General features: G+C 54.1%; 1 protein-coding gene across 1 annotated transcript in view; it reads right to left on the reverse strand.

The window, feature by feature from the left end:
• The window catches only part of Septin8 (septin 8), a 28,273-nt gene extending 11,955 nt beyond the window's left edge, over nt 1-16,318 (reverse strand). Inside the window, 6 exon segments of the mRNA XM_021637309.2 lie at nt 87-183; nt 698-859; nt 1,749-1,935; nt 2,215-2,410; nt 4,288-4,408; nt 15,878-16,318. Coding sequence (XP_021492984.2) covers nt 87-183; nt 698-859; nt 1,749-1,935; nt 2,215-2,410; nt 4,288-4,408; nt 15,878-16,303 — 1,189 coding nt within the window. The 5' untranslated portion in view covers nt 16,304-16,318.
• Nucleotides 16,319-16,573: the final 255 nt, after the last annotated feature.

Below are 16,573 nucleotides of genomic sequence, written 5' to 3' on the forward strand. Positions count from 1 at the left end.
AGAACGGTGGTTAGGGGCCTCAGCTGGCAGGACAAGGAGAGAGGGAGCCAGGGTGGCAGCTGGGGGTGCACTTTTCCCACACTCACCCTGCACCACTCCCCAGGGGTACTGCCGTGCTCGAACTAGCTTGTTGCCCACCTTCACCTCCTCTGTGCTGCCCACCACGGCAAAAGGCAGGTGTGCCTGGAAAGTGGCCCAGGCATGTATGTGAGCAGCATGCCGGAACCAGGGGGCAGACTCTCTCACCACCCCTGCACTCTAGGGAGGGGCTGCAGGCCTTTGACAAGGCTCTGGGGTCAGAGGGTCACCTCCCATCACTCTCAGAAGACTGTTCTGGACTCCAGCCTGGGTGTTCCTGTATGTGGCGTGCTCTTATCGGGACCAACAGAGCTCTCTGACAAAGACTGTAAGCCTGGTTCCTTCCAGATTCCCAACCCCTGGCCATACATCTTCCAACTCACATTCCCACCCTGAGTCTAGAACTTGTGACCCTCAGATCTAGGCGACCCTTGGTGCAAACCCAGTATCCAAGTCCTCTAATCCCATGGCCGCAGAACTCAGGCCTGGGAAGCGTGTGGTGCCCACTTCTCTGTGCTGGAGACACTAAAGGTACCATACAGGCAGTGGGGTCCCCAGGGGCTGTCTTAGATTGGCATCTCCAAGCCCTCTAGCTCTGGAGGCCCCTCCCCGCACTCACGTTCATGACTGCATTGATCTCAGCAACAGCCTCGTCGTCGGTGGGAAACTGGTAGATCTGGACTCCGTTGCTGACCAGCTCACCCATGATCTTGATCTTGAACTTGTGGAGCTCGCTCTTGGAGATGGTGTCAGCCTTGGCAATGATGGGAATTATGTTCACCTGGGAGGGTCAGGAGAGGCAGGGCAGCCTGGTGGGTTGGTTATTTTAAGTAGCGGTCACTGACTGTGGACAAGCAGTAGGAGCAGGAAACCAGGAAGAGAGCCGCGGCCATGAGCAGTACCGGTCCAAACCCACCCACCCATGGCCGCTGTGATGCCCGGAACTGTAACAACGGGCTGTAAGGCTTCTCAGGGTCCCGGCTCCCCAACATAACTATCCAGCCCCCAGCCTGGTCACCCTGGGCATACTCAACTTGGACCCCGGATACTCTGAAGGTCTTAAGTGGTTTGGGGACTGGCAGAAACAGTCGTGGTGACCAAGCCACCCATGAAGCAGGTACAACGACTAAGGAGTAGCAGCTATGGAAAGGGCCTTGAGCTCTCCCAGGCCAAGATGACTCCATTTTTCAGTGACAATTGACTCCTGAGATGGAGAGGCAGCCACAGGGCTGAGAGATAACTAGAAGGGGCACAGGTTCTCCAGGCAGGACCCTAACCCTTCCTGACAGCCCCTGAAACTGCCCGCTACCCTCGTTCACAATTCACTCCTGAGTCATCTCCTCTCCTAGTGAGCTCAGAGGACAGCCAAGGGGAAGTCATGTCAGAAGGGAGAGAAATGCAGGGAGGAGCTAGAGACTAAGAGGCTAAGGTGGAAGGGGAACACTCCGGGTCAGCAGGAGGTGGTCATTTGACAAAGAACAAAAAGCAAGGCTCCAAATGAGAAGGAAGGGGCCTGGGGCCTGCTGGGAAGAAAGGGCTCTGAAAAGCTCAGTGAGGGCCACTGAAAGCCCAGATTCCCAGAGAGGACCAAGCTAACCACAGGATGGCCACAGGATGACCACACCTCCTTCCAGAGGAAGGCGGCAGAGGTCAGGTGACAAACAAACTACCTTGCTATCTAGTTTCTTCATGGTCACCAGATCCAGGGACTTCAGGGAGTGCCCGGTGGGCGTGATAAAGTAGAGGCAAACATGGATCCTCGTGTCGTGGTAGTCAAAGAGGGAACGGCGGATCTTCAACTCCTCCTGTAGATAGTTTTCAAACTGCGCATCGATGTAGTCAACGATGGGCCTGTAACTACAGACAGCTTCATCACCTGGGAGGCAGACCCTGGCTGCAGCAAGGGCAGCCCAGGGCCCAAGCCAGGCTAGCCCCTGGGAACAGCTTTGCCCTGTCTGGTATAGGAGGCTGGTTGAACCCTTCTCCTATAGCCCTTCCCCTGGGGCCTTTCTAGGTCACCTTAGGGCTAAATGTATGGGGCAGTTCAAAGCAGGAAGTCCTCGGGAAACTTTAGGACAGGGGTCAACCAGTGTGGGGTGGACGAGGCTAGGTGGAGCCGCCCTTCCCGCCTCTTGCCTGTCATCCTTATTGATCTGATCCCCAAAGCCCACAGCATCCACGATGGTCAGTTTGAGATGAACGTTACTCTCTTGGAGGTCATAGGTCTGAGGCCGCAGGCGTACACACTCTTCATGGTGGCTGGCTTCCTCGGTCTCAAAGGTCGTGTTGAAGAGTGTATTCATTAGGGTGGACTTGCCAATTCCAGTCTCCCCTGGTGAGTGGCAACAGCAGGGAGAGAAGTCAATATCAAAGACTAGACCCAGGGTTCTCTCTAGCTGGCAGCGAGGTGAGGTGGGGACTCAAAGACCCTCAGCTCCAGAGTGAGAGAAGGAAAGCCTTCTGCTCCATCACTCATTGTCCCGTCCTTGACGGCCTCTGAAATGCGGGGGCCGGGGTTGTTGTTGCTCAGTTGTAGAGTACTTGCCTGGCATGGATAAGGCCCTGGGGTTCCATCCCAGAATCCTCCCCCCCCGCCCCCCCCCCAAAAAAAACCAGGTCTGTGAGATGGCTCAGAAGGTAAAGAAGCTGGCAACCCAAGTTTGTTCCCTGGGACCCACAGCAGGAGAGAGCGTCCACTGGCATGTGTTCCCTCAAAAGGAATAAATGTGTTTAAAAAAAAAGGAGGGGGAGAAGGAAGGGAAAAGTAAAAGAAAGAAAGAAAGAAAGAAAGAAAGAAAGAAAGAAAGAAAGAAAGAAAGAGAGAGAGAGAGAGAGAGAGAGAGAGAGAGAGAGAGAAAGAAAGAAAGAATATTCAGAAGGAGAGTCCTAAAGGAAGCCTTTGATGTAAGATGTGGCTGTTCAGGGTATCTGACATTTCCCCAGGGAGTGGGGAAAAGGCAGCACCAGGCGATGGAGATACCACTGTATGCTGGCTTCAGAGGGAGTTAGTCACCAAACATATAGCCTGTCCTGGGCATCCTCCCTCTTAGGCCAATGTGGCCATGGGTCCACAGAACAGGACCTGAAATCATCGGGAGCTGATAGCTAGGGCAGTTTTACTCGGCGTGGTCTCCTTCCCAGGGGACACCTGCAGAGGGCCTTGCAGTCTTGCCATGGACACATGGAGACCTACTCCACCCCGTCAGGTTGTGTTTGTTCCAAGGTGTACTTGAGATTTACCCTGAGACCTGGAGACAGGACAGGGTCTGGGCCACCACTGTATCCCTGTCACACAGTAGGATGGAGGATTTTTGTTTTAAGATTCATTTTTATTTATGTGTGTGTGTGAGTATGGGCCTGTGTCTACAAAATCCAGAAAGAGGGTGTCAGGTTCCTCGGAACTTGAGCTACAAGCAGTTGTAAGCCACCTGACATAGGTGCCGGGAGCAGAGGTCCAGCCCTTTGGAGGAGCAGCAAGTGCTCTTAACCACTGGGTCATCTCTCCAGTCACGAGAAAAAACATTTTCATTTATTTATTTGTGGGAGGAGGGGGGTTGTTTGTTTTTTCCAGACAAGGTTTCTATGTGTAGCTGTGGCTTTCCTGGTCTCGCTTCTTAGACCAGGCTGGTCTCGAACTCACAGAGATAAGCCTGCCTCTGCCTCCCTGAGTGCTGGGATCACAGGCGTGTGCCACCACACAAGGCTTGTTTTATTTTTTTTAATTGAGTTTTGTTTATTTTATCTTATGGGTATTTTGCCTGCGTGCACACGCTGGGTGCAATGAATCCCCTGAAACTGGAGTTACAGACAGGTGTGAGCTGCCATGTAGGTGCCGGGAATTGAACCTGGGTCCTCTAAAGGAGCAGCCCTTGCTCTAAACTACTAAGCCATCTCTCCAGCTCTGAAAAAAAAAATTATTATTTTTTAAATAAATGAGAACTGTGAACCTCTATGATAACTGTGAATCTCTATGATAAACACCCATTTTTAGTGCTTTAGACAGCATTTTCATGGGCCCACTTCTGTTTCCTCTTTGTGGCATCTGAGTCAGATCCTGGCTCTAACCCTGACAGAGGCAGGACCAAAGCCTGAACCGAATATCTCCCTCAGCATGGGAAGCCCTCAGCCCAGCTAGACAGATGACCAGTATGGCAGAACACTGTCTCCGAGAAGTCTCCTCCTCCTCCTGCCACTGGCCAGGCCGCTTACCCACACAGAGGATGTTGAAGCTGAAGCCCTGAGTGACCGACTTGCTGACCAGCTGGTCAGGGAGGCTGTCGAACCCCACATGGCCGCCCAGGGACAGGCTCCGGGGCTCGGGCTCTGCGTTCTGCCAAGAAAAACACAGCAAAACAGTGAGCCCCCTGGGAAAAGATATGTGTGCATCAGACCAGCCCTGACCCTGGTGCCCGTGTTCTCAGCATGGCCCAGGACACTCTTCGAAGGCACCAGGATGCCAATTCCATGTCATGCTCCCACAGAAGGAGCCCTGGCTTCCCAACCCCGCCCCACAGCCACACACACACTTTTGAGACAGTCTGGCCTTGAACTTGCTATCCCATTGCTTCGGTCTCCAAAGTCTGCAAGATGATGAGTGTGTGCCACCACACCCAGCTCCCTGAGCTTTTTGCTAAACAGGAACTCGTGTAGTCCAAGATAGCCTTGAATTTGCTGCATAGCCAAAAACGACATTCTCATCTCTGCTTCCACCGCTTGTGTGCTGAATTACAGGCGTGCACCCCAGGCGGGTAGATGTGGTGCTGGGGACCCCAGGGCTTTGTGCATGTTAGATAAGCCCTCCCCTGGATCTTAAAGAGCCCGGGAGGCCCAGGTTGGAGCATGGATATTCCTGCAGCCAGCTCTGAGAAGGTGGGAATGCTGCCACTCCCCCATAGGCCTTTCTTTCCCAGCCCCTCCGACTTGAGTCTATCAAGGGCCCTCCCTGTCAGGGCCGGCTGGGCTGCTGATCCTCCACAGCAGCTTTCCCCTCCTCAAGTATCCAACACAGAGAGAGTCTCTGCTAGCAGAGCCAAGACTCCTGAGGACGGATGCAGGGTGAGGGCTCAGGGAAGGCCTCTGCTTCCTCCTCCGTGGTGGCCTCTGGAGACCTTAGGCTCTGGGATCTCTGACCCTACCCAAGCCGTGACTGTTTAGAAAGAGGATGCTGGGAGGGAATGTGGAGGCCTGACCTCAGCGGAGATGTGGGCAGCAGGCCCTGAGAGCGCAGGGACCACCGGACTTGGTCTGCAGCACTAAGAGAACCCGTCAGGCCCAAAGAGGGAGTCAAGGATGGATTCAACTTTGTGTGGATATTTTCTCTGGCTTCTCTGGGAGTGGAGTGGCCAAAAGAGTCGGCGGGGGCAGGGCAGGTGGATAGACAGGAGGCCTTGTGGCTTCAGCTACCCAAGAGCCTCCTTGGCACCTGGGCATCAGCCCTTGGCAGCTACACCCTGTTGCCTTTGGCCAGTCCCCCTCTAGCCAGTCTGGCCTCTGGCACAAAAACCCAACCTGCCTTAGGATACTTAGAGCTGTACAAACCATCCCTAAGGATGTCTCTAAGCATTCTAGATCTTATGTGACCCTTTAACGTGCTTCCAACAAGCCAGCTTTGCCCTAACCCTGTTTTCTCCAAAGACTCTTAGTAGAACCTATTTTTCACAATGACCCTTCCTACCTACCGCCATTCCCAGGGCATCATGTCCCCACTCTAACCACTCAGGGCGAGTCCCCTTAGGGCTGCATATGTGACCTGACAAAGGGCCACCAGGCAGCTTTCTTTCCTAGGTGCCCACATCACACAGAGCCTTGGCTACACCATGCCTCCCCCCTGTCTCCCCCTGCAAGGCAGTCAGTCCTTCCCAACAGGCTCGATTCCAGCCCCACTGGTTACTTCTAAACTTCTGTGGGGGGGGGAGGGGTTGTTTTGTTTCGAGACAGGTCCAAGCTGGTATTGAACTTGCTGTGCCAAGAATGACTTTGAACTTCTAATTCTCCCGTCTCCATCTCCCCAGTGCTAGAATCACACTTGCTGCCGTACCTAGTTTTACGCAGTACTGGAGATCAAGTCCGGGGCTTTGTGCATGCTAGGTGAGCATACGGCCTACTGAGCCATGCCTGCATTCCCCCTTCTCTCACACTTATTGTTTGTTTGTTTACTGTTGATTTATTTGTTTGTAGGGGTAGGAGTGGGGCTCACACACGCACAAAGCTCCTGCAGAGGTAAGAGGGCAGCCTGTCGGTTCTCTCCCTCCACCGTGTGGATTCCAGGGATTGAATTTAGGTCGGCAGCCCTGACAGCAAGTGCCTCTACCCACTGAGCCATCTCTCTCAGCCCCAAAATCCCCCTTTTAAGCTCAGCAGCTTCTCTGAACTGGGCTCCCAGGACTCTCTGCCTTCTTGCTGGCACCTGTCCCTAGCTGGCCCCTACACAACACAGCAGGCTGTCCCGGACAGTGGTCCTGTGTCCTGGCACCGATCCTTAACGTTTTATGCTTCCTGGTTCTCTACTTCTCCCCACTTCAGAAAGGTCGACACAGGCTGGGGAAGCCACACTCCCTACGCTTGCCGCCCTTGCCTGCTGTAACATCACCGCTCATTTTTAGATTCATGAACACCATCTTCAGCTGCTGCCACGCCGGAGGTGTCGCCTGCACACCTTACACAGGACTCCGTTATTCAGTCTTCCTTCCTGCTTGTGGCAGCCTGAGGATCAGACGCAGGACAGAATAGTCTGGAGCTTATTTTTAGGTGAGACTGAAAAATCTCCCAAATTGAAGGCATGCTGCGCTTGCCGAGAAGGCTGCGTAGCTATTCGTGCTCTCCTTTCAAGGGTGACACATCAGGAGGCAATCCAACATCCTGTAGTCTGCCCCCAAAAGTGACCGAGTCAGCCGTGTGGAAAACACACACACACACACACACACACACACACACACACACACACACACACTATAGCAGAGAACTTGGAAAGAAAGGAAGGAAGGAAGAAAGGAAAAAGAGAGAGAGAGCAGGCCTAGGTCTCACACTGAGGACCACACAAGCCCACCTACCAAGGCTTAGCAGCCCTGCCTGCCCTTCCCTCACACAACACAGATCTCTCTGTGGAATTGTGTGGAGGGCGGGGAGGTCATCACCCCCAAGTTATTGCCCAGGCTGCACTGCGTCTACGCAGGCCAATCAAGGACCAGAGTGGGGTGTCAGCTTTAGTACACTCACAGAGAGAAACAGCTACTGTCTTGACAGAGCTAGTGTCCTTCCCTGTCCTCGGGAGACTGATGTGACCTTCCGGCTTCACTGAGGGACGGCTCTCGCTAAGGCCGGCCTTCCTGATCACACATTTGGCATCAATAACTCATGACCCAAAATGTCCTACTTACTGCGCAGTCTCACTGTCCCCTCTGACGTTCGCTGGCCTGAGCAGTCATAGCAGAGGAACAAGTAGTAATGCCCAAGGGGTCCCCTACATGATGCAGCGACCGGGACTCAGCCAGAACATCAGGTCTCCCACTGGGTACCAGCTCTGACATTTGGCGGTAGCCAGTCAGCATGATGCCAAAGCAAGTGGCTCAGGGGGAGCCTTTATGATCATCTGGGGGAGCCAGTCTAAAACTAAAGCCAAGAAAATGCCAGAGCAGTTAGGGGGCCCTGTCTGGCCTACCTCTGGATCCCTCTCTCTGTGTCCGGGCTCTATCTCCAGCTGAGTAGAACCTTAGCTTAGCGCTGTGGTTGAGGGTGCCTTGACTGCTATTCTCCATAGAACAAGGCACAGGGTCAGGACAGAGTGGGGACCCCCTGGAAACTCCAAGAAGGGGCTTTATAGCCTCCAAGGAGTTTATAGCCTCGGAGGCAAAATGGAGGTCACCAGCCACTTGCTATGAGCCACTGTGTGTGACCCAAACCAACAGAGCTACAGTCATTGTGTCCCATCCTGTGTGGCACTAACCAAAGCCCGGCCCAGCAGGGATGGAAAGCAGAACAAGCCCTTAGCCAAAGCGCTCTGCTTCCGCCACTCTCGGAAAGCTCCCAATCCATCACAGTCAGTCATTGCTGGACACATCTGCTGTGCGGCGGGCACCGGGACAGCCAGCTGTGAGGAGAGGAGGGCGCTACAGCCTCGACTCCAGGCTTGTTCTAAACTCAAGTGCTACAGAGGCCAGAGAGGCACTGTAAATGGCCAAAGAGGACTGATAGAGCAATGCTGAGGACCCCCACAGTCACAGCTACAACTACTGAGTTCTAAAATATACGGCTTCCATCTTACTCCACACAGCAGGCCCATGAGGTTAGAGTGCAGTTTCCACTGTACAGGTGAGACCACTGGGGCACTGTGACACAAGTCATTTCCAGAAGGCCATGCTGCTCAGGATCTGCGTAGGGATGACGTGACTGGGAGATGTACACTCTGGCCACATTACTCTGGTTCAAAGACAGCAGCTGATATGGTCAAATATAGAATCCTTCCGGAAAGAGGTAGACATGGCAGAGCCCATGCTCAGACATGACTCAGGGTAGCCACAGGTCTGGGACTGCTGTCAACGGTGAGAATGCAGGTCTACTGTTGCCAAATCTGAACCCCACCCCCACCCCCCAGAGAGCCAAGCCGGCCTTGGCAACACCTTCAAACAATTCCAATGTTAAGGAGGCTGAAGCAGGAGGATTAGGAGTTCAAGCCCAGCCTGACCTATGCAGAGAGACCCTCTCTCAAAACACAAACAAGCCATGTGTTGGTGGTGCACACCTTTAATCCTGCACTCGGGGAGGCAGGGGCCTCTGAGTTTGAGGCAAGCCTAGACTACAAAGAACAGCCAAGGCTACACAGAAAAACCGTGTCTCATAACAACAACAACAAAACAACTAAACCAAAACCAAAACACCACAAACAAGGCAGCAATGGTGACACAGAACATGCCATCTGAAAGGCCCCAATTTCTAGCCTTAGTTCCTCCCCCAAACAAAACAAAGTGGAAAGGAAAGAAAAGATGTACGACATTAAAACAGGAGGATCAGGAATTCAAGGCCATCCTTAGGACAGCCTGGGCTGTTCTTTTTCCTGTCTCAAGAAAGAGAGATGTAAAAAGGAAGAAAATAATAAGCAAAAGAGAAGAAGAAGAAGAAGAAGAAGAAGAAGAAGAAGAAGAAGAAGAAGAAGAAGAAGAAGAAGAAGAAGGAGTAGAAGAAGTAGAAGAAGAAGAAGAGGAGGAGAATGCTGGGCCCAACACGGTGTTCAGGCATGTTCGAGAACAGATCTAGACCAAAGATATTACTGTGCGAGCCAGTCTGGTAGGAAGATCTGGGGAGATGATGAGTCCACGCTATTCTGGGGACATGGAGACATGGAAGATTATTCCATGAGGATGAGCCTTTAGGCTAGCAGGCCCTAGACAGGGGTAGACCTTGCTGACTCCTGCCCTTTTCATATCCAGCAACCTAGGGTGCTCATTAGGCGCTTTCAACATGAAGATCCTCTGGGCACAGAAAGGGGTGGCAGCTTGGAGATGTACACACAATAAAAAACTCGATGGGCCAATATCCCCTCTTTAATCACTAACATGCTCCTGGATCCTGAGCCAAGCCCCTGGGTTTCTACGTCACCCTTTCTTTGGCACATCAGAGAAAACCCAACTAAGAAGTGCAATCCTGCACGCCTGGCCATGCGAACAAAGCAGAGGGCCTCGTTTATTACACAGCCCACTGGGTAACTGGGACATCCCGCTCCCGGTCCGGAACTGCTCTGTCTGAACCCTAACTGATGGACACGACAAACTGCCCATTTTACCAAGAATTGAGGTGCCATCTGGGGAGAAATCAGGTCTCAAAACTTGCCCCTACCCACAAAAACAGACTATCCTCAGAGACTGGAAATCTGCTGAGATTGGCGAAGCTGTGGATGATTAAGGAACCCCAAACAAGCTGGTTGTTGGGGGAAGGTGGGGCGGTGCAGAAATCAGACACACAATCTAAGAAATGTGGTTCCTGAATCCTGGATGCAGAGCAGCTCCCTAATGCCAGGCTTTCCACACGTCCCTAGTACCTTGGTCTCTAAACACATCTGTCCCTGTCTCCCGTGCCTAGCATCCACTGGCCTCCTAGACTATCTTAGGGCTTAAAATTCAGAAGGCTTTATCTTCTTGTTCATCTCAAGGCATCCATGGTTACCCTGCCAGTTAGACAGGAAGCCCACTCTCCAGGAGAACATGAGGCCCTGGGAAGACCGCTCTGAGCAGTGGACCCAGGAACCACTGTACCACGGGGAGCCTTCTCCACTCATGCTCCTGGCACAAAGCAGCTTTAGCTACTTCCGAGCAGCCTGGGCCTTAAAAATAGCCAGAGCAGAGGCCTGCAGGCCAGAACTGTGGTGTTAAACACAACTGTCCTTGAGCCCAAGAGGAATCCTAGGAATTTTCCCAGGAAAGGCTGAAGCTCTGGTCCCAGGATTCCAAGCAAGCTTCTAAACCCAGGTCAGAGGTTACGGGAAATAACTAAAAGGCTGTATGTAGGAGGGCAAAGATGGAGATGCTGTTATCCTGGACCTAAGGAGAACAGAAGTAAGACACACCTGCCCTCAATCCGGAGGACAGCTGAGCTGCAAAGTGTCTGTCATTGCAGTAGGAACACCTGGGAGGAAGACCAGGTCAACCTTCATAGTGCCACCACGGTGAGGAGGGCTGCTGGGCCATCAGTCGCTCTCACTGGGCTAGTCATTACCAAGCTCCTGTAGGAAGGCCAGGTTATCCCTGAGCCCCAGGACTTGGCCCTTTGCTTCTCTGCCCAGGACACTCTCTCCTTTTTCCGACCGCCAGACTGTAGCTCATCAACCAGGGATGGTTTGATTCGCACTTCTACCAAAATCAGGTTTCCAAGGGGAAAAAAAAGAAAAAGCACAGACCCTGGGCCCATGCCTGTCCCCACCACCCACAAGGCCTGGGACACAGACACGGTCTTAGGCTTTGGTGTGTTGCTGGAGGAAGAGGAAATGTTCCATCCTGCCGCTGCACATGTGGAGCGCCCTGCACAGCAGCACGGCCTGGCTAGGGGCTGACTGGGGCAGCCACCACTGTCTGCAAATGGGGAAAGCCGCAAATGGTCCAACCTCATTGAAAGAAGGAGGCATCCTTTCCTTGTGAATGAAACACCAGCCTTGGAAGGGGGACTGTGGGTTCCAACGTTTCCTTGCCTTGTTTACCACCACAGGATGGGGGGGGGTGCTGGTTAGGTCTAGAGGGTTGCCCTAGCACCAGCCTCGGTCGCCAGAGGTGGCTACAGCTATGCATCTCTGATGGCCATTCACCCCAGAGGCAGACAAAGGAGCTTCTCTGTCCCCGAGGAGAATTCTGGGTCCATCCCACAGGCCGCCCCTCCCTCCCAATGCCCAGGTCCCCAGTGGCCCATACCCAGAAGGCCCCTCATAGAACAGCCAGAGAGCATGATCAGAGATGGACTCCCACTTCCTCTGGTCTGTCCCTCTATGTGCCTGGGAGCCACTGGTCCTAAGACTATCTAATCTGCCCCAAAGCAAACAGGGCAACTGTAGCTATTGCCAAGAAGCCCCTTGCCCCGTCCCCTGCTGCCTCTTCCCAGCCAGGCTTCCTCACATGAGCCCTGAGGACGCACACAACTCCTACAGAAGCTAATAGAGAACATCCCAGCTCCCGGTAGGGCGTTCTGACTCTTGGAGACATCCCTTTCCCCAAGCACATGTGTCTCCCTCCTGCCTAGCCAGTTCCACATCTGGCTGACCACAAAGCGAGTGCATTGTAGGAGGTGGCTGAGGGTCCCGAAACCCTAAAGGCGACACAGAAACAGGAAGCTGAAGAGGCCCGGAGAGACAGCTGGAGGCCAGCCGGTCCTTGCTTCTGTGCCCAGTCATCCCGCAGCTGGCCAATGGCCCCAAGGAAGCTGGGCTTCAGCCATAAAGACATTGGGATAGTTATTATCCCAAACACAGCCTAGGGCTCAAAAGTCAATCTCCTCAAGGGGCCCTCAGGTGGAAACTAGCATCTGGGTATCGGGCCCATCTTTGACTGGCCAGCAACCAAAATCTGCTTCCTCACCCAACCTCAGCCTGCTGACGTCAAAAAGACGATGAGCCCAAAACATCTATTGCCCTCCCTGCCATCCAAACTTCGGACAAGCCCTGAGTTCTCCGCCTCCTCTGATCCTCCTCGACAGTGGTCAGTCTCTTCTTGCCTCAAGCAGTCCATAGTTGGATGCTCTCTTGGTCCATCAACACCTTCTCGCCAGACTCACAGCTCTGATCCATTCCATAAAGTCCCAGTAAGGTTGGTCCCCTAGCGTGTTAGGTAGGAAAGGAAGGAAGGAAAGGGCACCCCTACCTCCTAGGTAGAGTAGAGCTATGGCTTTGCCTGGGGCATTCACATGTGACCCCTCAAGGCTGGTGACCTCCCGCTGGGAGCTACACAGACATCTCTTACTCAGCTATGTTTCTGTCCAGAAAGGCCCGGCAAGGTTCCTGGTCATTTTCACAAGATAGGGAGATCCCAGGAGACAGGCGCCTTGAGCCACACATGGGTGAGAAGGCTGCCTCCCACATCTCAAGCTTCAGGACAAAATAGGCACTCCTTGGATAGCATGCTTGTTGGGGAAGTGTCAAGATTACAGGGGCGACAACGGATGTAACAGATGGTGCCGGGGATAAAGCAGAGATGGGGGGGGAGGGTGACTGGCTGGGGAAGATGCCAAGTATGAGGCAGCTTCACGTTTCTTCCCGCTCCCCCGCAAATCTTCACTTTGCCCAGGACCCACCAGGTCCCTCGGCTAGCAGTCTGAACCTTGCTCCATTAGATGCAGACAAGACAAAGGATCACAGGATCTAGTCAGGGTAGGAGGAGAGTGAGCCTCAGAATCAGAGACTCAGGAAACAAGAGAGGGGCCCTAAGAGTATGGAAAGAGTCTGACAGCCCAAGGAAGGCAAGAAACGACAGAACCTGTTGGGGGCTGTCCCCACATACATAGACAGCAGCCAGCAACCTGAGCCCCTGAGCTGACCCAAGGCCGAGCAGGACCCAGTCAGGGGTCAAAGATATCGGGCCAGCAAGATGGCTGTAGGTGAGAGCACCTGCTGTCAAACCTGACAAGACTAAATTCCATTCCCAGGACCCGTATGATGGAAGAAAGTTGTCCTCTGACTACCCCACCCACCCCACCCCCGCACACCATCACACATGCATACCCACATACGTACATACTCAGACAACATATATACAACACGTAAATAAAACACAATTAAGATGGGCCTATGGTGCATACATCATGCTGGAAAGAGTTGGTCAAGATGCCAACACACCACCAGGCATGGTGGTGCATATCTTCAGTCCCAGCACTCGGGAGACAGAAGCTGGAAGATCTCTGTGAGTTCAAGGCTGGCCTGGTCTGCATAGTGGGATCCAGAACATCCAGGACTGTGTAGAGATACCCTGACTCAAAAACAAAAAAGATGCCAACACATCTCCACCTCAAAGTACTCACTGTGTGTTCATTTTTTCTTCCAGGCAGCACAAGGGACTGAACTGAGCTTCCTACATAAGTAAGCCGTCCACCCTGAGCTACAGCCAGATCCCTTCTGTGTGACTTTGTAGGCTCCAGATTAAGACAGTTTTCAGGTCCTCAGGAGCTAGTCTGTCCACCTTTGCACAAACCAGAGGGACAGTGGATACCTGCCACAGTGCCACCAAACCTTGCAGCTGGCAAAATATCCATCCAGCATGGCTCCCATAAGCCAAAGACTACAGTTAACCTTTAAGAAACTCTCTAAGGAATGAGTGTGGTTATGCACAAGATAAAGGAGGAGATTACCTTCCCAGGATGACAAGGAAGGGAAGAAAGAGACCAGACTTCTAAATTCCAGCCAAACTCCACCCAATATCTCCACCCAAATTCAATCCCATCCAAGTCCTCCCAGGAGGCTGATGGCCCAGAGTACAGAGGGCGGGGGCAGGCATCCATCCCTCTAATGTAGCCATCATACTAAGCAAGGCCCCAGGATGCCGGCATTCCAGCTGCTCCAGGCTGTCCCCTCCCTGTGCTTTGACCCACTATGGGGATAATATGAAGACTTCCCACAGAAACGGTCCAAAAGCGAACAGAGGCAAGGTCCTGCCAAGCCAGCCACAGCTGCACAGTGTAGGCGCTCAGCTGACCCTCTGAGGATGTCTCTGGCCACAGCAGGATGGAAGTCGCCGCAACCAGGCAAACACACTCCCTGCAGCCGTCTCACTCACGGCTGGGTATTCCCTGAGTCCTTATCAAGTACCTCACCTGCATTCCTTCACTCAATCCACACAACTCTGTGAGGGAGATACTGTTTTCCTCTCACTGTAGAGACGAGAACGCTAAGGGTTAAAGAGGAGCTTGCCAGAGGTCCCGTGAGCAACAAGTGGCCTCTCCAAGAATCCTCTCAGGCCACTAATGCCAATTGCTCTACACACACTCTCATCTGGGCAAGATCAACAGTTAGACAAGCATCTGACCTCAAAACAAACCCAGACATAACCTTCTGGTCAGCTAAGCACCGAAAATGCCGCACACAGACACACACACATCTTTTGGTCTTCATGGACTCGGCAGGTTTATAAGGACTCGGCTGTTTTCCTGCAGTACATAAATTCCATTTACAGCCACGGGAGTGAAGTGGATCTCAGTTTGGCCTAGCCTCCGCATCTGCTCCCCACGTTGTCAAACTTACTTAACAGACGCACAGGCCCCCTGCCCAAGGAGCACAGAACACACCAGTCTACACATTACGAAACCAAGAACCCCAGCTTTGGTATGCATATTCCCAAAGACCAACAAATGTATTTTCAGATTAAAGAAGAAATTTGCATATATAAATTCAGATGACAGTATTTATAGCATAATTACATAAGTCCTGGCTCCTTTATTTAGCCCCAGAACCAATTCGTTATCGGCCACACATTCAGAATTCTCCCTCCCAACAGCCCTAAGCCCTCCTCCACCTCCTCCCTCCCTTCCCCTCCTCCCCTTCCAGCCGACCAGGGCCTCTCATGCTGGCAAGAGGACACAGCTTCCTTCACTGTCACAGCCTAGCCTCCCAGACACACCCAAATCCAGCCTTAGACACCAAGAGAGTGCAAGACAACCCCCAAAAGGCCTCCCTCCGCGTGCAATGGCCTGGCTCAAGTCCACAGACACCCGCGTTAGGACCACCAAGTGACGTCAGCCCGGAGGAAGGCAGACCCCTGACTGGGGCCCAAACAAACATTCAATGGGTTGGATCTGGAATCACTTCGGCTCCTGGGAATGGCTGCCGCAGACCCAGAGCCTACCACTGAGGCTCTGGACCTGTCTGGAGTCGCACCTAGGGTTTAGGCTAGGGGCTAGGGGGAGTCGTGGAGAGGATGAACAGCAAGGCCTGGGTTCTTCCGGACCAAAGTCTGCAACTCCCCTGAGCTCCTTCGGGAGTGTGTGTGCTGGGGATGAAAAATCCCTGGATCCCTGGCGCTCCACCCTCACTCTTTGCACCCAGCTATCAGCACCTGCACGACTAAGGCAAGTCCCCAGAGATGCAGGAACACCTTGGGAGAGAAGAGTTGGGGGCGTCCGGGATCCTCCCGTCTGGACACGAGTCTGTCTTCACACCAGCCCAGAGCCGCCTAGGTCTTGGCTTCTTCCCCCCAAAAGGAGCTTCTGTCACGCGAAGCCTGACACTCCGAGACCCCCTCCCGGGGTTGGCTCCGGAGTCCCCGGGTTCGAGACCCCGCCGTGCGGTGCTGACAGCCCGCCTCGCGCCCCCTCCCGCGCCCCGGCGCGACGCGGGCCTCACCGAGATGCGTTCCAGGTCGGTGGCCGCCATGGCGAGCTGCGCACCGGGCGGGCGGGCTGCGGGGAGCGCCGGGGCCGCGGCGGGGACGAGCCGGCTGCGGGACGCGCTCCGCCCGGGCGGCTGCGGCTGAATGGATTCAATATGGCCACTTCCTGGAAACTCCCCTTGGCGGCGGCGGCGGGAGAAGCCGCGGAGCCGGCCCCGCCCCCGCCCGCGGGACCGGCCTCCCTACCCGGCTCGGCCCCAGCGCAGCGCGCTCCCCGCGGCTGGGACCGACCGGGGGTCTCCGCGGCTTGGCGGGAGGCACGAGCTGCGGGTGCTGCTGGGACTTGTAGTCTGCAAGGTGTTGGGGGGGACCAGGACTGCCACGTCTGGGGGACCCGGGGCTCTTCCCGAGGCCTGCTGCGTGTCCCTAGGAAGCTGCATTGGTGCACAAGGCAGAGGGGTGCTACGTGCGCCCTGGGGGTTCGGCCTTCAAGCTGACCGTCCCTGCTGGAAGCTGCGAATGCCCTGGGACCACCAGCTGGCGGGTTCACGTTCTGCAAGTGCTGGAGAGGGCCCCTCAGTCTCTTCTGCTTGTGCCATGGGTTCCACCTGATGCTCTAAGTCGGAGCCAGGGCGGGAACCCTGGGCTGGACCAGTGCGTCCGGCCAGGCAGCCTTTGGCTCCTTGCGCAATATGAACCGGAGAAAGATG

The sequence above is a fragment of the Meriones unguiculatus genome, chromosome 11 (assembly GCF_030254825.1).
Source record: "Meriones unguiculatus strain TT.TT164.6M chromosome 11, Bangor_MerUng_6.1, whole genome shotgun sequence".
Classification (NCBI taxonomy): Eukaryota; Metazoa; Chordata; class Mammalia; order Rodentia; family Muridae; genus Meriones; species Meriones unguiculatus.